Consider the following 23,891-nt stretch of genomic DNA (forward strand, 5'->3'; position numbering starts at 1 on the left):
GATCAACCTTGTCAGGAATCCAAAGAGCATTTCCTTTCTCCCCACCCTCCTCACCTCATTTCTCCTACACTTGGTAACTGTGGAAGTTCTCTTCCACCTAAAGCTTTGAGACCAAACAAGTCCAGCGTATGTTCTGCCCGTAGAGGCATTATAAATGGATTAAAAGTAGCGTGTTGCTTTCTGAAGGCATCTTTGAGCCTCCCTTTATTCTTTATTTTTAGCTTCTTAAAAAGTGAAGTACTCTGTTCACCCCACCTTCGTACAATGAATTAGCATGTGTGCATGTACGCACAATTCTACTCCTTGCTGCCAGTGGCAGCATTAGGCGAAGTGGGGACTCACCTCTGACTTCTCCTGGGAATTTTAGGCATTAAAGTATTTTTTTAATTCTGGTCTGTAGAAGTTTCAAGGACAAGATATGCTCAGGAGATTAGCTGAATTAGCACATACCCTTTCTTCCCCCTTCTGCCTTCATAGCCATATCTGTCTAAAGCTGAAAGTATCTACTTTGCAGTATGTTATAGAATAGAATAAGCTGTACGTCTTGGGCTGCTGTAGCCACCAGCTCACTTCCTGCCTAAACAGGACTCCACAACACCCTGGTAGAAGCATCATTGCAGCCCATTTCCAAATTTATAAAGAAAGAGTGCTATCTTGCAACTGCAGTATTTTTTGGAATAAATTAAGTGGAAGAAAATATTTTTATAGAAAGAAGGTAAGGCGGAATTCAGAAAAATACCCTCTTGCTGAAAGTAAGGAATAGATTTGTATAGCTTTGGGCAGGATATAATGCCCAGACTGCTTGTCTTTAAATCAAATAGGGATGATTTAAAGAATACAAACAAAACCTAAATTTAAATAAAATCTCTATTTCCACTGAGTGTGGGTCTCTCTGCTTTGACTTAAAGAGAGAGTACTGTACTTAAAATCTGTGTGTTTAAAGGATAATGGTGGTGAAATAAGACTACTTTTGCATAAATCTGTGATTCATTCTGTTCTTTATAGCCAATCTTACTAACTGCTTTTGCAGTCATTTTACTTGCATCAAAGTAAGATTAAACCATTTTTCCTCCTTTAAAAAACTGTAGTCTTCATAAAAGACATTCTCCAGATGGTCAGTTCAAGAGTTCTGTGTGAATCTTGTGATTTTTCTCTTACAGTTAAAAAAATATCTACAGACATTCTACAATACATGGTAGAAGGCTGCCAAGCAGGGTCAGGAGGAGAACATGCCACCCAGCTGACTTCTGTATTTAGGTAACCAGAAAATATGCCAATTGGCAGTGAAACTATTGCAAGCCAATTGACAGCAAACATGTTTTTTTTAAATAACTAATTATCCTTAACATACTGCATTGTCACTTGTTTATAGTACTTAAATTATTGTACTTCTGGCACTGGTTTTAAACATGGCTTGACCAAAAAAGCCAGAGCAAAAAGATACAAGCAGGAAACATATCTGTTTTCTTATGGATTAAGTACTGTTTTGAAGGACCAGTAATAGAGAGGTATATTGCCACTGTAATGGGAAAAATTCCTCATGAATGGTGATGCTCAGTGTTAGGTACTGTGAAGAATAAAGGTGCCTGCCTAATTAGAAGTGTGTAATAACGGATATCAAATGCTCATAAAAAAAGCTTTGCTTTCATTTCTGTTTTGGTTTGGTTTGATTTTTGTGACAAATAGCTAAATAGATTTTTATAATGTGAATTATACTTATTCCATACCTCTGCAAAATGATATTCTCCATGAATTCCATTTCTCATGTGGATACAGTGGAAGAGGTGCGTGAGCGAAGGACCCAAAGACAGTTTGCAGGTGTAAGCACTGGTCCTGTATTGGCTCATGTCTAGCTGAGAGCTCAAGAGACTTGCTGCAATCAGCATGGATGTTTTGGGCCTGCCTGCTGCCTTGTACAGAATACATTAATTTCATGGGACAGTTTATTCCTCGGTTAGCATGGTCTTACTTCCAATTCAAGTACAATCTGTGAACTTGGGAATAAACGTGTTTTTTTGCAGCATTACCTGCAAAAATTTAGAGAAAGTAAAGTATTCCAAATAGAGTATTTCAATGTAAAAATATGAAAATTTCCATGATCTGGATTGCTTTGTTGATTAGACTCTTAAGCTGTTTTTTGGCATGTTCTCTGCATTTAGTTTTGACCTTGCATTAAATGCCTCTGTGTCCCCCTCAGGCAGTTTATCCAGGACTATACAGCAGTGTATGATCATCGGGTTTTCAGCATACTAGAAATAGTGGCAGTCTCGGATCAGACATTAGTTACCTGCCTGATTCCCACAATCACACAGTCTCTGAAGGATTCGGAGCACAAACAAGGTCTTGGAAGGAACACTGCGCAGAGGTTTGGAGTTTTTTTTAATTTAATATATTGCTTTTTGACAATGAACAGTAGAGGTTTATTCTCTTGAAAGAAAGCAGTGTTAGACAGCAGCACAGATACTCAAAAATGAGTGATTTTAAAGTGTGTTCAGCCAGAAATCTACCTTCTCTTATGCTTTTCATGGTTTTAAGCCATTCGTATTTGCTAAATATTTTCACAGACATTTTGACACTAAGTCTACAGACCCCCAAAAATTTATGCAAAGCCAGATTGTCTCTGTTCACTACACTGTGTGTTCTAAAATACAGAATAAAAAAGAATTCCTGCCCCAAAGAATTTGTCTATTTGTCTGTAAGTCCCTGCTTTAGAGGATACAGATTATATGTAAAATTGCAGTATAATCAGATATGATCTGAGATGCTTGGAAAAGAAATATCCGTGGCTTAATTTTTTATTTACAAGAGTTCTCTTGTAATATAAGCTTACAAGAGTTCTGGATGTTCAGAAACAGTGGCCTCCTCCCTCTGCTAGGCACAGCAAAATCACACTTCCTCCGTTTGCCCTTCAGAGAACTTGGGACAGAAATATTTGATTTGTGAATTCCATCTAGCCTTGGGAAGAAATGGCACTTGAGGTGAGCAGCTCAGCACAGATGGCGGCATCTCTGGGTGCGGATGCAGTAGTGAACTTTCTGCACCTATATAAATGTTGTTAAGAAAATCCAGGAAGCTGTGGCCAGTGGGGCCCCTAAGCCAAAAGGGCTCCTTCTGTTAGTTCTGCTAACTGGCGCGCTGGCACTTGACCCTCCTGTGGCTCTAGGCCAGGGGCTGGCCTAAGTGGTCACATAAATGCACATACTGGGACTCCTCAAAGGATGGGATCCTGGTCACACCACAGGCTTGAGAAGTTCTGCCATAAACATTGGCAGGGCCTGGGATAGAAAAAGACAGAGCTGTGCAAGAGTGTAACTCATAGGGCTGTAAATGGTATTCAAAGAATATTAATTTTCAATTAAATGGGAAAAAATTAACTTGTTTATTGATAATTACAAATGAAATCTGTGATTTCATAATTATTTCATAAATTATTCGCTTTTTATTACCCCCTACCAAAAATACATTTGTTTTATTTATAGGATTTCACACTAGGTCAGACTGCAGTAATATATGCAACATATTCATACTACCAGCTTTTGTCCTTTTAGTACTGTATTTCATAGTTGACTTTCATATATTTTTTTCATACTGCCAGTGAGGCAAAATTCATCCCTTTACCTACAAAATATGGAAGAAAACAGGTTGTTTGAAGTTCTGCAATTTATGTTTGGGAATTAAAAAACAGCCAAGTTTCTTCTAGTTGTATCCCGTAACATATACATTATCAAATCTGTTCTTGATGTTCTGTATTAATAATTTGTATTTAGAATGTGCTCCCTTATCCAGCAGTCTAAGGTGCTCCATGAACATTTCAGTGTAAGCACACTAATAACTGATTTTTCTCTTTTCAGTCCTGGCCAATATAACATTAACATATTCTGTGGAATTACTGTAGACATGAAAGTCAAAACCTATGTATATAAGAGAAACAAAGGTCAGAAGTTTAATTACATGCTTATAGCAGCAATGCCCAGTGTTATTGTTGCCAGGAACTAGTATGAAAACTGCAGGAAATACATATTTCAATTTTGTTTGCTCAAGTTAATATTTCATGAAAGAGATATATAATCAGAATTTACTTCAATGGCAGAGGCAGTACTTTAGCAATAATGTTATAGTTTAGGTTGGAGAGTATTACAGTGAACTTCAGGTGAAAAATCTCACCAACACATATGCACTCTGCTGGAACGTCCACTTGAGTGACAGCCCCCTTCCGAATTCCAGGTTTATTTTAAAACTAATCAGAGATCTCTGTTGAGGGTGATGGTCTGTATCTGTGTCAGTGCCAGTCTGCGTTCTAGTGCCAGTGGTTCACATCACTGTACTGTAGCAAGAGTCACCGGGAGATTTCCTATGCAGAAATCAAACAGCGAATGTGATGAAATCTGAATGCAGGTCTCCTCTGAGCCTTGGTAACTCCATGTTTTAAAGTAAAAAATTTACACATCGCACATTCTGGTTTAATATCCCAATATGTAAACAATCTGGGAATTGTGTGCTTTTACGTGTGAGATTAAGTAATGTGTTACATTCTTTTGTTTTTCAACAGAGAAGCCTATAAAAGACTCTTATCTCACCTTACAGAGGCTGGACAAAATGAGATAGATACAAAAAATGGAAAATGAGACAAATTAGGAGCGTGCTGGCAATTAATCCTTTCCTCTTGAATCTTCTCACACTGTTGATACCTGAAACAACACTGCACAACACACTATCCAAGTTCTTTATCTTTACAATTGCAATACATTTATCAAATCTGATTTTTTTAAAGTTATATATTAATTTTAATAATTTCTGTGGTATTTGAATGTTGTCATGCATATGAAGAGTAACTCTCAATATATCGTTGAATGATGATTGAAATGTATGGCAAATTTATTATATGTTAAAATGTTTATATGAGCAGAAGAGCCTGTATTGCAGCATACAAGGTGGGATTTCAAAGGACTGAAGTGATTTCACAAAACCTAATTCACGTTTTGATTCACATTGTCAATTCACATGGCCCTCTTAACAGTGTACTTTTGAACCCCCCCCATTCAGTATGTTCTTAAGAAAATTACAACTCCTTAACTTCTAATTTATAATTTTAGTAGAGCAAGAAAGACTGTGATCTCTAGTACTGAACTTGATGAACACGGTGCATTCATGCATTCGCCGGGAGTTGGAACAGTGTGCTAGGGCTATCTTATGTTAAGAGAGGGCCTGGGTATTTGTTGCATAGAATATAGAATTCATATAGCTGCCCTACCCTTCCTCCTGTATCAAAACATTAAAGAAGTCTTTCAGATTCCAATGGAAAATCTCTTCTGTTGTCCTTGTGGGTAATATAAGAAAAGGTAGGTTCAGATTTCTTTTCCTTTTTAACACTACATTTGTAAAAATAAACACAGAATTTGCAGTGATACCATGATATTTTTAAATATTCATGACACTCTATTAAATATCCATTTGACTTGGACTACGTGTAAATGGTGGGAGAAAAAAGAAGAGAGGGAGGATGGACTTTTTTTAAAAAAATACTCATTTTGGAAATTAATTTTATTTCATTGTAGGCTAGTAGTTATTTCTATTTGCCTGGAAAGCTGGATTTTTCAAATATTTTGCTGTATTGTGGATTATCTTTTGGGTCTGACCTGCCTTCCAAGACAGGTCTAGCTCTGTAACTTTTTCTATGCTTTTTTTAAAGTTTGCAGGAACTTTCATTAATGCCTGTGGAATTCAAATTTTCACTTCCCTCAATAACCTATATTTTTGCAGCTACTCACTGGACTCTGGGAGTCATAAGTTTGCTCCTGATGGCAGCACTGGTGAACAGGGTGCCTACTTTTGAAGTTATTCAAATTTTAACTTTACAACATTAATGGGAAGGAAAGATTATTTTTGTGTCTAACAACTCCAGAAAAAAATCCCTAGAATCTTGTTCAGAGCAGCTTCTGTTTCGTTACAGTAATCTTACCAAGTCGAAATAGATAATCTTTTCCCCTAAATCAGCTATTGTTACTTCAGATAATGCAGTAACTAAAAGCCTCTTTAGGCTACTTAATAGCGCAGAACATGGAGGTTCTTTCATTATGAAAGTGACTTATTGAACTTGCATTGTAGCTTCTTGTAAGCTTCTGCACCTGGGAGGAGTTTTATTCATCTCAGGAGGATTGTGCTTCTAAAAAGCTTTTTTTTTTTTAATATCTATATATATATAAAAAAAACCTCTCCAAGTGAGATTAAAAATCTACTAAACACATCATTAAACAATGTTACAGTATCTGCTCTATCCTTTAAAAGTCAAAGGTTTTATATACTACAGTCAGACATCTGTTCTGTTATCTACTGTGTGGTGAGATTCAAATTTCGAAGACATCTCTATTAAAGACATATTTAATACTGTCTGTAGTGGTTGGAAGTTTCTGAAAAAGCAACAGAGCTTTATGCAAATGTGAAACAGCTCTTGGTGCATGAGAAACTAATTTAAACAATTTGGAAATTATCATTCTTCTCTGTCAAAAAGTTAATGTGAACAGAAATAAAGCATTTTGCATTGTATTCATCAACCATTGCCAAATGGGCAATCTGGTTTGGTCTGATTGTTTGGTATGGACATGTACAGATGTGACTGACAGTTTTGATAATATTAATGAGATGAAGGCTTGCAGAGCATTAGTCTAGAGTGACTTACCAAGTATTTACCAAAACACCCCTCCAAACTTAGGAGGAAAAAAAGAAACTGGTGAATTTATGTACAATATAGGAAAAGTAAGGATTGAAAATCACTGTGAACTAAAAAAAATATGTATTATGTCCTATTAGATGCTGTCTGCATAAAGTCTACTTAGGACACTGAATATTATTTGGATTAAACCTTTCTACATAATTTTGTGTATGAACAGTTTGGTTTAAAAACACTACAAAAGTCTAGATTGCCTTTACAGTGCACCTGTGCATGGCATTCCTAGAGCCCTATATAAGGAGCTGCTTAAGCTAGACAGTAGGGAATACTGGAAAGAGGCTTTTATACTGGTTACTACCACTGAGAAGAGCAGTTCATCTGCATATATGTCCAGTGTCTGCCTCTTTTTTTTTTGGGGGGGGGGGGGGGATTTAAGCCTACTTTTCCTTTCTCATGAAAGAACATGCTGTCTCTGCTTTGCTTAATGAGCAGCAGGGCAGAGCCTTGCTCCCAGTCAGGTAGAGAGGGGATCAGAAAATAAGATGTTCATCTACTGGTGAGCATCCTTGACCTTGGCCACAGGGCAGGAACTCGCCTCTGCCAAGCTTTCGTTCCTCTCTTCCCCCTCCCCAAGACTCATCCTCATGGTTATTTGTGCGAGGCTGAAGTTGGTAGGTGCGTTCTGGGAGAGCTGGATTGGACCCTGTGGGCGAAATAGGAAAACTGGGAAAGGAGAAACAACTCATATGAAGGTTCTGTCAGTGCTCAAGATCCTGGTGGCATGGAGTTTGGACAGTTGTCTCTGTGTCAGCTGAAAATGTCACCTTAGGGTCTAGCCAACAGTTAAGTGTGCAGTGAACTTGGACAGCAGCCAAGCAGAATTTTGAGGACCTCTGTGATTCCGTTTGACTTCTTGCTTCTGAGTAGTTTTGCTGCCATTGTGTATTGTAAACATTTACAATTTGAACTGGCACCAGTAGGCATTTGTGCGGTTACTAGCAAATCATGTACCTGTTTTTCACCATCTCTCAGTAAGTATGACAGGAGAGCTAGTACGGAAGGCTTCCATTTCTGACAAGAATGTTGATTACTGGAAAAGGGTCATACTTCAAATTTGAGATGATTTCCAGCAGATGAAAGAAGCATATCCTAAGAGCACCTTTCTAGAGATGGATATCAAGCTCACTCTATGTATAATAAGACTGGTAAGTAATACAAGCTCTGTCATTGCAGAGAAGACAACAGAAGCTGCCATTTGAAGTCATCAATCGCTGACAGCCAGTAGCTTTGCCAATCATCAGGCCTATACTGGGAGTCTCAGTTCTAGAGGCATGCCAGGCCTTAAAGAAGGTGCCTGCCACAAACAACTTCAGGATTTTGGCTTTTTGGTCAGTGACTCTTGCAGATAATTCATCCTGCAAGGTGGCTTGAGATGGCACACACATTCCTTTCTTTTGCCCAGCAGCAGTATTACAACTTTACAGCAATGGGAGGATTTTTGGCTACATCATTCAAGCTGTTCTAGAAGGTAATGGCCATTTCCACAGCCTTAATGGAGAATGCTGTGGCCAATATCATGCTGTCTATCTTGATAGTGTGTGGAGGTAGACCTGTGCAAGGAGAGCTTTGCCCATCTGATTGCTCTCATTTAAATCAATGGCATGAGTGTGATATAGTCCCAGCTTCCATGACTTGTAAAGCTACTGTACAGTGAAAATTGATTGCCATGAAGAATTTTCAGTTAGCATCTGACCGTGTGCACAATATTACAGAAATGTGCATTTGCCTGATGGAAATCTGTGTGGTGATCACTAACTTGTAATCTTCATATGAATACAAGTAAAGAGCACCCTATCTGTAGATTTAAGAATCTACACTTTCTAACAGGCTTGGAGGTTTTTGGCCTCAGATCCCCAAACATTAGTCACAGACCTTGTGAAATACAAGTTCAACATTACCCTTCAAGAAAAGCCATCTTACCACTGGTGTTTGGACAGACCCGCACTGCAGTTCTGCTTCTTTCACCCTGCTCTTGCAGGTTCTTCCTGTCCTCTCACAGCCCTGGAGCAACAAGATTGCGAGGAACCGTACGAGGGGCTTTTCCTCCATTCCTTTCTTTTCACCCAGCACCTGGCTGCACACACTGCGGTAGAGAGCAAGGCTGAACTCTGAACCTGCTGTCTCACAAGAGTGTTCAGTATTGACAGAGGAAGGATGAAAGGCATTACTGTACAGTTGTTTGCTGCAAGACAATATGCTAGTGACTGTAGTGGTCTGAGTTAAAGCCAGGTCAGACCTGATGTGCCAGGGCCACTCTGCAGGTGAGCGTGTGGCCTGCACTGTGGAGTACTAACATTCGACCACTCCAGACAGTTTGGTTTTGCCATCTCATAATTTGGAGCCTGAGACATCACCATAAAGTAACAGCCGCCTTTGGCCTTTTATAGGATCCCCATGACCCAGATTTTTTGAAGCACTGGGGCAATGCTGTACTACTGGGATGGAAAGGGTCTCTGTTCCAATGCCTTGCTTAAAAATAGTATTGCTCACGAACATGGACATTTTACTGCAGTTGCAACTTATTTCCATAACTGAGGAGGAAAAATTCTGAAAATAAGTGGAAAATAAGAGGCTAGAGGTACTAATGAAATTCATGTACACCTAGGTTTAGTCTGGCTCCCTTCATAGATATGAAAAAGTTGGTAGACATCTTTAATATACTTACTTAATTACTGCCACCACAGGATTGCCATCTTTCAATGCAGTTTTTTAAAAACAATTAAATCTCTGTAAGCTTTTTCTTCCCCCAAGCCTCTTGCAAGGTCCATGCCTAATATCTCCTTTTGTTTGGAAATGCTCATACTGTTGGCAGGAGAGCTGTTTCAGGTACAGCAAGAGCGAGCCTTGTAAGCATTTTCTACGCCGATCTCCTTGGCTAGAGGACTGTTCCAGGGCATGACTGGGTAAAGGATTACTGTGCTCTTTTCTCTTTGGAATATTTAGAATTGATAGATGAATAAAAAGTATTTCATTTTTATATTTCTCCTATTCCAGAATTCAGCATACCAATCACCTCTGACCTATTATCACTGTGATATGAAACAGCCATCCAGTGCATCATGAGCAATGGTAGGGAGAGGGATGTCTGATTTATTTTTCCTTTAGTACCCCTAAAATGCCACACTGGAAAATTGGGGGGGGGGGGCACATTCTGTTCAAAATTCACATGCAACTTCCATTAGTCCCACAAAGCTGTCCCTCTATTTTATACAAATTTCTCATTTTTTATTGTTATTAAAGAGCAGGAACAAGAAAAATTATTCCTTGCTTCCATTTTCAATGACAAAAAAAAAAAAATAGTGGGGGGAAGGCATTTGTTTCAATGAAAGCACTTCTGAAATAAATAGAAAAATTTACTCCTTTTATGCTGGAAGAGAGCAGCAGACCTATGCAAAGAATAAGGTTCTGCATATCTGTTGTAACTGCACAGAGCAGGAGCTGCCAATAGCATACTACTTACATAGTCATTTAAGGAACTTCTATGACTGTCCCCCTAAAAGTGACATATTTCCCTCAGGATACAGAAAAGAGGTTTTACTGCACACTGTGTTTCCTTCTTTCAGTAGCTTCTAAAATTATGCATGGATATTTTCAGTTTAATCATATTTTATAATTTTTAACTATTACTTAAAACTCAAATTCAGTGTAACCAGCCCATCTGTTAGCAATGGTTATAAAATTATGTTGAAGATTAAAAATCTGATGCAGTGTCAATATGTCCTAGCATAATTAAGCTTGTTTTATAATGAATGACTAAGAAATGGCTTTTGTCTATTTGAGCTGCTTTAATAGTAAAACTTTATAGGCTTAGTGCACAAAATATATACAGTTATGTACAAAGGAAAAATAACTAAACCCCCCAGATCCTGTATTCAAAGGTGTGGTGTCTTTGCAGCCCTTGGGAAATGCCAGCATAATAATTCCATGTCACAACCTAGTTCACTGCATGTTTAAGTCCATCAAACACTATCTTAGATATACTGCCATTCCTGTAGAATGTCACCCAAGTAGGCATTAAAAATTCAAATTTGCTAAATTTACTTACTAATCTTAGAAAGGGCCAACATAACCTGTATTACACCGATGAAAAAATTAGCACAGCTTCCATCTATATGGATTGAGAGTGTTTCTAAAAGTACTTTGTTCTTCAGTATTTTAAGTATTGTAACATAACCTAAACTACACAGAGTAACATTTTAAATATTTTAATTCTGGCATTACTGTGGAACAACCATTTATTAATCATCTCTGCTGAAAAAATATTCTTTATAGAGACACCTTTTTCCCTTTAAAATGTGCTCTTGAAAAAAAAAGATGTAGTTTGGCAAAATAAAACTGTGTAAGCCCCCTATGCAATCTATTTGCTAAACTTCCTGCAAAGTCTTCCTCTCCTACAAACTCTGACTGCAGATGAAGTGTTTTAACCTTGCCCTCTTAATTTATTCTACATTCTAATTTTCAATAAACAGATGCCGCCTCTTTTCGCGCTTGTTTCCACATTGTTCCACATTCTGCCTGTGTTGTTTCTGCATGTGTGAATATTCAATTATCTATTTCTCCATGATTCTGCAACTGATGTACTAAATGTCTGTACAGGTTTGGGGGAAGGTAACCAGAGAAGGCAAAACTTAAAGGAAAAAGAGTTACAGAACTTGGAATTATCCTGGCAGTCAGGTACTTCACCTGAAAGCTGCTAAGTTAAAAATAAACTGTAAGGAACAACTAGAAATGCAAGCATTAGTGCAAAGAAACAGATTTGCAGCGCACTGGCACAAAACATATAAATATTTCTTTGGTCAGCGCTTGGGTGTGAAATGCTCAGTAGAGAACAGGGGCAGAAGAAGCTGTTGGTGCTCTCTTGGTGCTGCTGCTGAACAGTGCGCCAGCACCAGGCAAGGCTGCTTCTGGAAGTTGTGTCTTTTTGGATAAAACGCACAAAGCAGCTGATTACTACTGTGATTATTTATAGCTAAGGAGAACTGATAAAACATCTTAGGACTCTGAGGTGAAGTATGCAATATAAAGGATGAAGTATTATTCTTTATGGGAATGACCTAAAAAGGAGATCACAGGACAGGCATAAAAATACTAAAGCTATTCATTATAGCTCTCAAGACCTTGTGGCCCAAAAGCCTCACTGCAGATGTGAGCAGCTTTAATCAATAAACCTAAGGGAATGAACAGAACTGCAGTGACTTCCACACTGGGCAGTCTATGGAACTGCTGCTGCATCATTCAGGCACAAAGATCCCTCCATCCTGAAGCCCCCCGTGAGTTGCTACCCAGTGTGACCCAGTTCACTACCTTGCACGCTTTCCTGGTTGGGAACCCAAGTGCCAATTGTGTTGGCATCTGCTTTCACACTGTGCTGATCAGACTCTAGTAACTGAATGACTGAGCGTGGAAATATTCCCATTCTGGGCATCTTCAAGGCTCTGCGGAAAAACTACAGCTAAACAGCATTTCAGAGTTACCTACCAAAACTAGTGGCTGGGCAGTGACAGAGGCTGGGTTCAAAGGTTTATGTTTGCCAAAATAGTACAAAATGTTGAATAGCAGAGGTGGATGTGGAGCCCAGGTGTAGGAGCCTGCAACCAGTGCAGTGTCAGAAGCCAGGGCCACTAAATGGAGAAATGACAGAGCTAGGGCCCGCTGCACCAGCAGCTTCACTCCCCTGGCCAGCCATTGCCAGTAGGACTTGTACAGAGCTGCAGCCACAAAGTAAAGCCATCTGGGCTCTCCCACCCACCACCCACCCCTCTCCACCCAGAGCAGAGCCCTGCTAGCACCAGCGTGCCATCTGCACACTTTTGCAGTGACATCGTGCTCTTAGTCAGTCATAGATAACCAGCTTGCTCACCTGGTAAGGGTTATGCGGCCGACTTCAGGCTCAGGAAAGCACCTTCATCTGTCCTGAAGGTCCTGCAATTAAAGCAAATAAAAAGACGCAGTACGAAAGCCTGGCACACAAACTTAGTGGCTAAGAGGTTGTCATGAAAGACTTCTCTGTGATCGCTGGCATCTGATGATTAAGAGCCAGTGCAGAATCCTGCCACTAATAGGAGCATATGAGCTGTCCTGAGGCTCTCTGGCTGTGGTACCCTTAACTAATTTAATGCAATTGCACAGCTGTTTAAACTGCTATTCACCACCACACACAATTGGTGATAACAACCAGAACGGTAAAAGTGTCTAAAGGGCAGAACAAACATGATAAAAAACTTTCTTGCCATACACTCCGGCCTTTTCAGTCCTTGAACTAAAAGGCACGTGCCGCTTTGCAGAAGGAAGCTGGCCCCCGCCACTTCTCCGACTCGGGCTTCTGTCACAGCTTGCTGCCACTGGTAAATAGCCAGTTGGATCCGCTGCAATCCCTTGCCCTCCAGAAGGAAGAGTTTTGAAATGAATTCATAGCTACAGCTGTGGGAAGCTACGAGGCCTGGGAATGGCAGCCTCAAAACTAAGTTTAGACATACGAAATAGACTTTGTAATTTGTCTGGAAGCACGCTGTGCTTTACAAAGGCTAAGAAATTAATTCTCCCACCAATTGCAAAATAGGAAGTATAACAACAGTTACTACACACAGAGCCAAAGCTAATCACTCACCTGATGTGATACCTACTGAATGAGGTTCAAAGCCCCAAGGTGCTCTAAACATGTTTATGTAACCACCCTCCTTCTGAAAACACTCTGTCTCATGTGTTTGTGTCCCTCCAAATCACACATAAGTACAACCTTGAATACTTCCCAGCCTTGGCCCTGCAGCCCACACAGAGCAACATCCAGATTTTTCAAGTGTAAATGGCTCGTTAGGAGAAATGGCCCTTGCATGCTGATTTCCAGGAGATCAAAGGAATTAAAACTAAAAAGATGCCTGGTGAATAGCCTCTGTAGCTCTCTGTACAATTAGAGAAAAGTACAGCCTGGACACAGACTTGTTTTGTGTGCAAAGGGAGAAATTAGCACTCAAGTAAGCATGCCAGGTTAAGCCAGGGTAGCTGGGGCTCTGTTCTGTGTAACCGCAGGCTCTTGAGAATATTCAGCAAAACACTTTCAACCTGAAAATTATTGAAAAAGGAAAGGTGATGTTCCCTGAGGACACTGCCAAGCTGGAGACTGAAATGGTAGGAAGTGATAAAGAAAAGTTCTCCTCGCTGTATCACTAAACAGACCCTTAAAGTTAAAGATTTATTTGATTTGAAAACACTGCTCACTGGACAAAGTCAAAACTGTTCCCGTCCAGCAAGCGCAGGCTATTACTGTGGCATATTCTGCAAGTGGCATTTCCATCAGTGTCAGTAGGAATTTCATAGGTCTGCTCAGATACCACAGTGGCAAGGAACAGATCAGTAGGTAAAGCAGAGAAGTGCACTGTACCTGTAAATCATAAATAGAGAAAGATTTAATTACATGCTTGGTTAATATTTACAAACATTGAAGTTGTTGTTCAGATATGTAAATTTGTGACGAAAATAAGAGACAGGGGCTGCAGTAGCCAAGCAAAGCCAAAATATAACAGGTTAGAGTTTTTATTCTGAATTGACATATGCCTGGAGTATGGCATGGAGACTCACTATATAAACTGAAAGAATAAATAAATAAATATTGACATTGTTATACACCTGTTTAGCCTCTAGAGACCAATGATTTGTGGGACCATATGTTGGACAAAATGAGACTGTTCGTTGATAATTGTAAATGTGGTGACCCCTTGCAAAATGGATATTAAAAATATTAAGTAAATGGCACATTTTAATTATACAGTAAAGAGGCTGTTCTCCACCATTAAAAGACTGCAGCTGTCAGGCAGAATTGATCATATGACAGAAGGTAACATTTATTTGATAGTAGACCTTGGTAAATGACATCCCAAATGATCTTTAGATTCTCAGACAAACACGTTCAGTTCAGACTTGGGTTTAACCATGAAGCTTCAGTGTCTTTGTCTTTCAGCTGAGACAATTTTTAGACGTGTTCCTCATATATTATAGGGCTTGTTTGTTTTTTGTTTTTGTTTTAATCTGCTTTGCAGTATTTAAATTTCAAATGAAGTATTATTAGATGAGAAATTGTAAATGATGGAGTTTGGAATTGGTAGTCAACACATTTGTTATTCTTTTCGCCAAAGGTATCAAGTAAGTTGCATAATTACCATAGTATTATATCATCTTTGTCAACATAAACACTGCTTTCTATCGTCTTTAAAAAGTGCCACTGGTGAACTACTGAACGTGCAGACTCCAAAGAACAGCAGCCCAGGGAGGAGCTGAGAGCATTCACAATGCCGTACAAAGTTGCAAAAGGAAATTAAATAGAGACAGGCAGCAAGTAGTCACCAGCAGAAATGCCAGACGGTCTTGCGTATATGCTTCTAAATCTGAGGCAGAGGAGAGAAACTGCAGACAGCTTTTGTAGCTTCCTTCTTGCCTATTGTGATCTGACTTTAAGACAAATGTGTGAAGGTAAAGCAGCAGCCCACAAGGATTGATTCTTTTTGTTGATCCAAAGAAACCCTTCTATACACAGAGCTTGATTTTTCCCCCTCCACTTTTGATTTTATGAAGTGCATATGCCTCACGTCACATTGTGCCAATCCTGTGGTGAGGCACTTGCAGAGTCTGAAGGTTGGGGCATGCGAAATAGGGAGCTGGAAGAAAGCATGCTGCTATGCCATTGGAAGCAAAAGGGAGTGTAGGCCCATAAAACACCTCTTCTTTCCCTTCCTTGCTAACATCCACCACCTGCAGGTCAAAGTGTAGAAAATATTTCAAGGATCACAAAAGAAATCTGAAACAAAACTGCTGGCACATACTGCATAAATGTACTATTAATCTCTATAGAAAGGTAGCTTCACATCACTTTTACACTGTATTTATGGATCTAGTGATTTATTGTTGTCCTTATTACCCAAATCTTATCCTAGCCACCACTTAATAGCAGACACTGACATTTGATTGTGCTTCCTGGCAGCAGAATGTGCAACCATGCAAGTAGAGTGCTCTCCACAGAAATGCTAAACCGTTACCACAAAGTATGAATCATTTGTCAACTTGGTATATAGAGGAGCAAGGGAGCTCCACTGAAGTTGGAAAGGCCAAATGAATGACTTCAAGTAAATGAAGACATATGGAAAAAAGTGCTTTTTTTCTTCCAAAGGAGAGAGCAAATTCAAATTTGCTGAATCTGAAGATAAAAGGGCTAGTTTTACTGGTTAAAGTCAGGCACAATGCCAACAACTGAGAAGGGAAGGAGGCAGCACATGCAGCTCTGCCAAAGCACTTGTTATACTTCTTTTCCCTCTAATGCTGAGACTGTCTTGGGCAGGCTGCCAGTTCACAGCCAGTTTTGGGATGTGGACAACAGTCCATTTTGAAAGGAAGATCCCAGGATCGTTTTCATTTGTCACTGCACAGTATTTAAACCCAAGCGAAACAATACGGCAAAGTACCTGCTGATTATAAATGAGTGTTTGTGGAATACCATCCACCACCTCGATATAGTGCTATGTATTACTCTGCATTGTATTTCAGCTACTGTTGATATCCCAGCCAGTCTGAATGAATTTTTCCAGTTACAATTTTTGGGTACTGTAGCCAACAACATAGAAAAATGCAATTACGCTGTAACAAGAACATCGTTTTAACTGTTTATCTTGCATGACCTATTCTTTACAAACTCATGCTAATGAGTGTTCATTATTAGATCAGCAGCTCGGCATTTAATACATTCCTTTATTATGCTAAGTCTAACTTGTATCCTTGTGGGACAGTTTGGAGGTTAAATCCTAAAATCCCTACTTGGAAGCTAATGAAAATTTTGTCCATCAGCAAAAGTGCAGAGTGAGGTGTAAAGAGGTTCTGCCTGTAACCACCCAGCTGGTCACAAAGGGAAGGCTGTGCTGAAGATTTCCTTCACTCAGAAAAATGTAGAAAGATAAAAATTCCTAATTTCTGTATGGGGATATCTGAAAGCTATGGAACTGCAGGTCAGCTGCTATCATACAAGATGAGAGCAGAAGAGTTTATTGGACAACCTACTACCTGCAACAGGGACCAAAAAACTTCCATTCAAGCTTTGAAGCAGTAAGCATTAGGGCAGGTTGCAGGTTGACTGAACTTTGTCAAAGAACAATTCATTAAGTCTGGCTGCTCTTCAGAAACACGACTTGGAGAAAAACACACACACACATGAAAGGCTGAAAATGGAGGCTCAGGCCCCAGGTCCCATCCATTTCTGCAGCTCTTTTACCTTTGAGCTTTATGTGCCACTTGAGAATATATACCCATTCTTTTACCCAAATCTTCTCAGAGGAGAGGTTCCTCAGCCCTGTTTTACCAGAAGATCTTATTTAGAAGAATTACATCTAATGACTAATCTGAAAATCTTTTTAATATCCAGTGTTTCCTCTGCGTGTTTCTAAAGGTTCAGTAGCTGCATGCGAAACATTGTTAATCTCTCCACTTCACACACATTATCATTTTTGAATAACCTCTGCGCAAAAAAGTATCCTTGCAAAATTATTGGCAAAGACTTTAAAAGAAACCTAAATCACTCACCTGGATACACGCCAAAGGCTCATTTGTCCAAATCGAATAGCCGCCAACTAAATATATTCTACCATTGTGGACGGCAACTCCAGACTCATTTTGACCTAAAGTAAAAAAGGAAATAGAAATAGAAACCACTTTCAATGTTTAATTAACCCTTTTAACACTGAATGCAAATGCGAACACATTTGGCTGTAACTTGAGTATTTCAGAATTCAGAAATTGCAACAATTAAGGTGAAGTGCAAGAGCTGTTCTTTGCTATCTGCATGAGCACAGTATGGTGCCATCCAGAGAGATACCACAGATGAGCCAGGTCACAGACACGGATAAACTAAGGCTGTGCAGGGGACCATCTGCTGTCTTCTCAATGGCACTGTTTTTTAACACATCTATCTCATAGGTGATACGCAAGCTCCCCGCATGCCTCTCAGCTATCACTCGCGCACATTTAAATAGATACATCAGCCAAGGCAGCTGAACTTCCCTCACCTCCTGCCCACACCTGCTCAGCCCCCCAATTCTACAGGTACAAGTACAGTGAAAACCGCATAAATGTCTGTGCAAAGCTCTTCCCCATAGCAACAGTCTCTTTAATATATCTGGAAGTTTTGAAGGATGGTTTTGAAGCCTTAAAAAACGTGAACCGCACAGTGCAACAGGCACATGTACTGTCAATTGCAGAGACGCACAGAAAGGCTTAGATGGCTTCTCCAGGTGCAGGTTGCAGGGACAACCCACCAGGTCGGCTCTGGCAACAGGCTATTATCTCACTGCATTCAGTGGGAAGGACCAGCTCCAGAGTGAGGGTGCCTGTAGTGCCAGGGCTCTTGCAGTTATGAGTCAGAAGCTGTTCTTCTCAAAGGCTGGCAATCCCTCCAGACAATAAAACAATTAAATGGAGAGCAAAAGGAATAGGAAAAATTATTTCCATTTGATAGTGTATGATTCTTCCTTTTTAATCCATGCCCCTCTCCTCAGTGTTCATGAAGTTTCTCTGATGACCTGATTCAGAAAACAAGGACTCCTTTTCCAGATCCCAGAGATTAGGAAGCCCAGTGTAGTATCTTAAAGAACAAAGTTGCTACTGGAGCAGCTTTTAAACCTACTGGGAGAAAAATGAGATCATTGCGACTGTCTTATTTGTCAGACGTTGATTCCTCTGACATGGAGCTCCTATTTCAGCTAAGTTTCCAGCTATGCTGAGCTTCTAGTTAAGCTCCTACATCTTTTGTATCCTTTCCAGTGGTAGATCTTGAAAGTGAATGCAAGGCCAAATGAAAGAGGATGAAAAGTGCAGGAAGCTCAGTTCTAGGACTCTGATAGCAGTCTGCACTGAAACTTCTTGGCAGACAAAACTGTTACTACAACAGTGCCAAGTCTGCTGAAGAAGAGACCAGCCCCAACATTAATGCTGTCCTGTCCTGAAAACGCATCCCTTTCTGCAAAGCTGCTATTGGTGTTGCTCACAAAACGTGTCACTGGTCTGTCTCTCCTAAGGGTTTGAGGTGTTAGTATACCTGGGAATCTTACCAGGAGGTGGTGGAGTTAGGTGGGCTGTGCGGCAGGGGCAGTGAGTTGCAATGCCTCGCAAGCTGCTACCGTAACAGTCCTTTCTAATGACTGGAAAGAAGAACTTTACAAAATCAGTAGCTATCCAAGCTACTCAACTCATCCCTGCTTTGACAGAATGCTAATGAAGACCACTTTCCTGGGAATTTATTAAGAAGATAGTGTTCAGAAGTAACTGATGAACTGAACAGATTTCAGTGAAAGCCCCACCCTCCAATGCCAGCAGAAAAGTGCTACAAAACAACATTATCACAGAAAATCTGCAGATGCACCTGCCTGCTGTGTGCTCAAATAGTGAGCTAAATCTATTAGTGTAGGCAAACTTTTGGAGAACCAAAAATAAGGACGGGTGATTTTTTGACAAACTACTTTTGATTGCTTTATTAAGTCACATTTTTGTGCATCTTCCTAGAAATTTAGCCTATGATATACTAAAACAAAAGTTTCATAGAAAGATATATGCCAGAACAGTAATTGAAACTCTCCTGTTGGCAGACCACAGTCCCTAAATCAGACGCAGCTGCGGCGAAGTCATGGCATTTTACATACTACAGGCATCTAAAGGGGGAAAAAAAAAAGATGCTTTACTGTAATAATAATGATGAGTTTCCTGGTTTGGTATACAGTACTTGCCTGTCAACATGTTGAAGGTGCAGCGTGTCCATTGGTCAGTGTCTATGCTGTAGGAGTCTATGTGCCGAACCAGGATCCGATCGTTGTTGTAGTCCAGGTCATTCCCACCTAACACATAAAGTTTCCTTTGCACAGCAGCCATGGAGTGATACACTCTCCTCTGTAACATTGGGCTACGGCTTAACCACTTGTTCTGGAAATGAAAAGACCAAACTGGTCTCAGCAGTGCCTGAAGATATGCATATATTAGTGGTACAATAATACTGGCGTGTTACTAGTGTCCTCCTGCCCTTCAGCCAGAAATCACAAGTGTGTATACTTGTGCTATACCTATGCTAAACATGCATGCTGGTTATAACATTGACTAGATATACCGGACTTTCTACACTTATTTCATAGTTCTCACATTTAAATTTATTAATTTATTAGTGTTCCTGGCTCTGTGTTTTTCTGTTTATCTCATCAGATTTCAAAGCTTTTTTTTTCTTTATAATTCAGTAGCAAATCCTCCTTAAGCAAGACTATTATGCTTGAAGCAAAAATAAAGTTTTAGATGTCTCCTTTGTATACAGCACTAAAATTATCTGGACCAGCCAGCTATGTTATGAGAGAAGAGAGATTCTTCTACCTTTCATTACTCAGAAGCTTATTTGATCTTATCCTTGGGGAGCAAAGCAACAGGGAAAAATAATTTCCTAAAGAATCTTTTCAAATGATTCATGTATTTGGTTTAATGCTAACCCTTCATTTTTGGGCACTTACAAAGTAACATCCCTTTGCATATCTTCCCTCCTGGTTAACAATATTCCAGAGTTCTACTTTTTGAGGAAAGAGGAAAGGGGACAAGGAAGCAGAGGGATTAAAACATAGCATTTTAAATGTAAGAAAGCAATTGCTCCTGCTACGCTTAAACAAATCAGACAACCCAGCGACTGACAAAGATTAATATATTTAAGTGGACGAAGTTAAAATCTGAGGAAATTCCTTGTGTTACATGTGCTATCGCTTGGGGTAACTCAAGAGCCCCTAATAATACTGCCTTTTAACCCCCATACTGTATAGCTATACATTTCAATGTGTAATAGCTGAATATTAGGCATTAATGTTTGCATTAGTAGTCCAGTCTCTTAACACAAGACTATAGACACCATCTGCTTTGCAAAGCCTGCCTGCATCCCCTGATTATATCTTTAGCTTCCTCCACCGCAGTGCCTGCCAGGTGAGCCGCAAAGCACTGCAAAGGCAAAGAAACAGAGGGGCCTGGTGGGGTCACTCCTAATAAGCCAGCGTGTGAATACTAATCAGTGGTGGGGAAGCAGAGGTCACCCCAGCCGGCTTGTTGGCAGGTAGCTGTGTGCTCTGTGGCAGATGGCAGGCATTATCGACTCACCACAAAGGCCTCGCGCACAAGCAAGCGCTAGCGCTGAATGATGGAGTTATTGAGATTCTGTGCAAGATGCAAGCAGATGTGACGGTTTCCAGTACCCACCGTAAACAATATGCCAGTAGAATTTTTAAAAAGAGCATGTGTGTACAAACACGAAGCAGACCTCATTTGAAGAATGCTAGCGCACACTTCCTCTTTAACTCTTTCCCCGTCAGCCTGGGCTTCCTGCAGTCAGCGCTGGGCACTGAAGGAGCCCTGCTGCTGGTATTTTGGGGTGCGACTTTCCATGCTATGTCAGCAAGTGAAGAATCACAGTGAAAGACACACGGAAGAGAGACAGTATCGAGAGGAGAGAGTCCCCCTCAGCAGCAAAACAAGATTGCTGCCTGTCATTACTACATGCTTGGATTTAGGACAGAATCAGTGTTGGTATAATCGATGCATAAAATTGTTCCTGAAAAACAAAGAGCCAGGTTTGCCATTGCCTGCTTTCGCTTCAGGACCCGTATGTGATATACCTTATAGAGTTAACGGGAACCACACAGACGTGTCTACTGGCAGAACGTGGTTCCAAATAAAGCACTCAAAGCCCCCATATCACAATCAGAAAAGTCTATACTCTTCCAGGTGGGCATAAATCACACTATGCAACTCTGATTTCAAGCTTAGGACTTTTATTTCCTAATACAAGCACAAGGGCATAACCATGCCCTAACCCTCTGAAATGGTTACTGAGCCATGCTAACCTAATCAAAACACATACATAATGTATGAAATAATCCCTAAAAGATATTTTAGGTGCTTGGGTAATGAAATGATAGGCACCCTGGCAGTCAGTGGAATAAGTCACTGACAGGTAGTAGAGTTCTGCAAGTATGCAGGAAACAAAAAGTCTATATATATATAAATTATTATGCAATTTCAAAGCAGAAATGCCAATGAAAAGAAGCACTTCTGTGCCACTGACTTTGAGTGTATGTTGCCCAGGGCTTTGTTGCCAGGGATTACAGAAAAATGAAGAAGCAAAATAAACACTGATAAATATAGGAAATTTAAAACACTTTTCTATATTTCATCTAAGATGTTTCTAACACCTAAAGGCTTCAAAAATACTGAAAATGTCAGGGTCTCCAGTACTCTGTTAAACATACACACCAGTGGAAAGTGAGTGTAAAACAGTACCAATTCAAATGGACATCATTTTTAACCTTACAAAATCATTTGAGATATCTGCCGATAGATGTGTTTTAAGCAAAACATATGAGAAAAACACATACAACACAGACACCCACCTGCTTAGGATCATAGACCATGAGCCTGTTTTGATACTGTGCAGTATTTGTTACTCCTCCTATGAAAGAGTTTACACAGGTTACATTTTTTCACATGAACAAAACCAAGACCCAGATGGTGTATAGCAAAATAACCGAGCCTAGGATTCATGTGCTGACACAGTTATACTGTATACTACCAGCTATGCTTACATTCCACCGCACTTTTTAACCTGGTTAAGAAGAAGTAAATAGCACATTTGTCAAAAATCTAGTGACATAAAATAGCAACAACAATCCCCCCACACTGCTTTCTTCATAAGACTAATTCCATGGGCTACAAACAGGATAAAAATTGATTTGTTTAGAAATGACTGCACATTCAGCCCTTTTCGAGACACGGAGATAAAAGCCGTTGCTGTTCCAAGGAGCATGCAGCGCCTGACACGGTTTAGAAAAAGAGAAGGAGATGGTTTTGTGTCACAGCGAAGGAAGAGGTCAGAGAAGAGCTGTACCTACATGAGAGCAGCGATGCAAGATGCCAATGCCAGCTGGAAAACATAGCGCAACTCTTCGAGCGACTGCATTCATGCATATATTTGAAAGAAATTCTGTACTTGGCCTATATTACTGAGGGAGCATCTCCTGGCTTAGTTGTAGACTTCTGTTGGGAGCTTCCTCCACAGTGATCAGAAACAACACTAACCATTCACCATTATTTACTTTTCAATAATGTGTAGAAACGAAGGTAGGGAGCACCTTAGAAAAGCCTAGGATGGATTTTTACCAAAGTAGATACTGCAAATCAACTCCTTACCTCAACACAGCACATGTTCAATGCCTAATCATCCTATAATCTGTTGGTTTTAAATGGTAAATCTCACTGAGTAAACCAAAGGAAAAATTCCTCAGCCTCAAGTCTGTAATCTCAGCTGAGTAAACACTCTTGAACACATCTGAGCTTCCTGGGAATGCTGTGTCTCTGCAGCACTACCACAAGTCCTGGTCCGTCCGTCCCCCACTCTCCGCACTGGGCCCCTGGGAAGCTGGGACGAGACCAAATGCCTGCAAAAGCTGCACCTCTAGGTTTTATCCTACCAGAAAGTCCGGACACAACTAAGGCACTCTGGTAGCCACACACCAGCGGAAACCAGACTGGCAGACTAGCTTTTTGTATTATAGTTTTAACATCATGTGCCAGAGATGGACAAAATCCACTGAGAGAGGAAGGAATTTACTCTGTTATTATACTCGTTCATGCTTCGCTTGTGCAAGGACATCCTCCGTTTCAGACAGAGCAGCTGCAGAGCTGCTTTAATTCCTGCTGGTCAGGCTTTGGTCACCAGTTGGTTGGTGGTCAGTTCTTCCTTCTTTTATCCGCAAGCAGCCTTCACATGCCTCCGTGCCAGGGAATCCTCCCTTGGCCACACTCCTGCTGCACCTAGCATAATACTTTTGTTCAGAGCTGCACGGTGGTTTTGAAGCAACTCCCCCACCTCTCACGCATCACTTCAGTTTGTGGGGTGGTATGGGTGTTCACGACCCAGACCCTTTCTGGAGGAAGCTAGACCCAAAGCTCCGTTCCAGATGTGTACCAGATACGCTCCGGCTCCCAATGGGGGAAACAGGGTGTGAACCAAGAACTGGCCTTTGGACAGCTTTGAACCAGCTGAGTGCTGGATGCATTCAATCCAGGGGACCAGACTAAAGCTAGTCCAAAATAAAACCCCCAAAATGTAGATAGCGTAGATACA

General features: G+C 40.3%; 2 protein-coding genes across 23 annotated transcripts in view; one reads left to right on the forward strand and one right to left on the reverse strand.

The window, feature by feature from the left end:
- The window catches only part of MMS22L (MMS22 like, DNA repair protein), a 100,637-nt gene extending 94,090 nt beyond the window's left edge, over positions 1–6,547 (forward strand). For all 4 annotated transcript variants that reach the window (XM_067293947.1, XM_067293950.1, XM_067293949.1 and 1 more), the window contains 3 exons: positions 1,161–1,257; positions 2,198–2,365; positions 4,550–6,547. In XM_067293947.1, coding sequence (XP_067150048.1) covers positions 1,161–1,257; positions 2,198–2,365; positions 4,550–4,625 — 341 coding nt within the window. In that variant the 3' untranslated portion in view covers positions 4,626–6,547. The remainder of the gene's footprint in view (positions 1–1,160; positions 1,258–2,197; positions 2,366–4,549) is intronic.
- KLHL32 (kelch like family member 32) overlaps positions 1–23,891 on the reverse strand; it is a 171,453-nt gene that overhangs the window by 4,559 nt on the left and 143,003 nt on the right. For 8 of the 19 annotated variants that reach the window (XM_067293968.1, XM_067293953.1, XM_067293957.1 and 5 more), the window contains 8 exons: positions 22,159–22,217; positions 19,480–19,672; positions 17,285–17,379; positions 13,943–14,105; positions 12,588–12,649; positions 8,667–8,844; positions 4,165–4,351; positions 3,531–3,618 (listed from right to left, as the gene is read on the reverse strand). In XM_067293968.1, the coding sequence (XP_067150069.1) occupies positions 12,618–12,649; positions 13,943–14,105; positions 17,285–17,379; positions 19,480–19,672; positions 22,159–22,217 (542 nt within the window). In that variant the 3' untranslated portion in view covers positions 3,531–3,618; positions 4,165–4,351; positions 8,667–8,844; positions 12,588–12,617. Of the gene's footprint in view, positions 1–3,530; positions 3,619–4,164; positions 4,352–8,647; positions 8,845–12,587; positions 12,650–13,942; positions 14,106–14,926; positions 15,470–17,284; positions 17,380–19,479; positions 19,673–22,158; positions 22,218–23,891 lie in introns of those variants that run through there. The other 11 variants (XM_013948876.2, XM_013948874.2, XM_067293956.1 and 8 more) reach the window with 10 other exon arrangements.

Source organism: Apteryx mantelli, chromosome 3 (genome assembly GCF_036417845.1).
Source record: "Apteryx mantelli isolate bAptMan1 chromosome 3, bAptMan1.hap1, whole genome shotgun sequence".
NCBI classification, from domain to species: Eukaryota; Metazoa; Chordata; class Aves; order Apterygiformes; family Apterygidae; genus Apteryx; species Apteryx mantelli.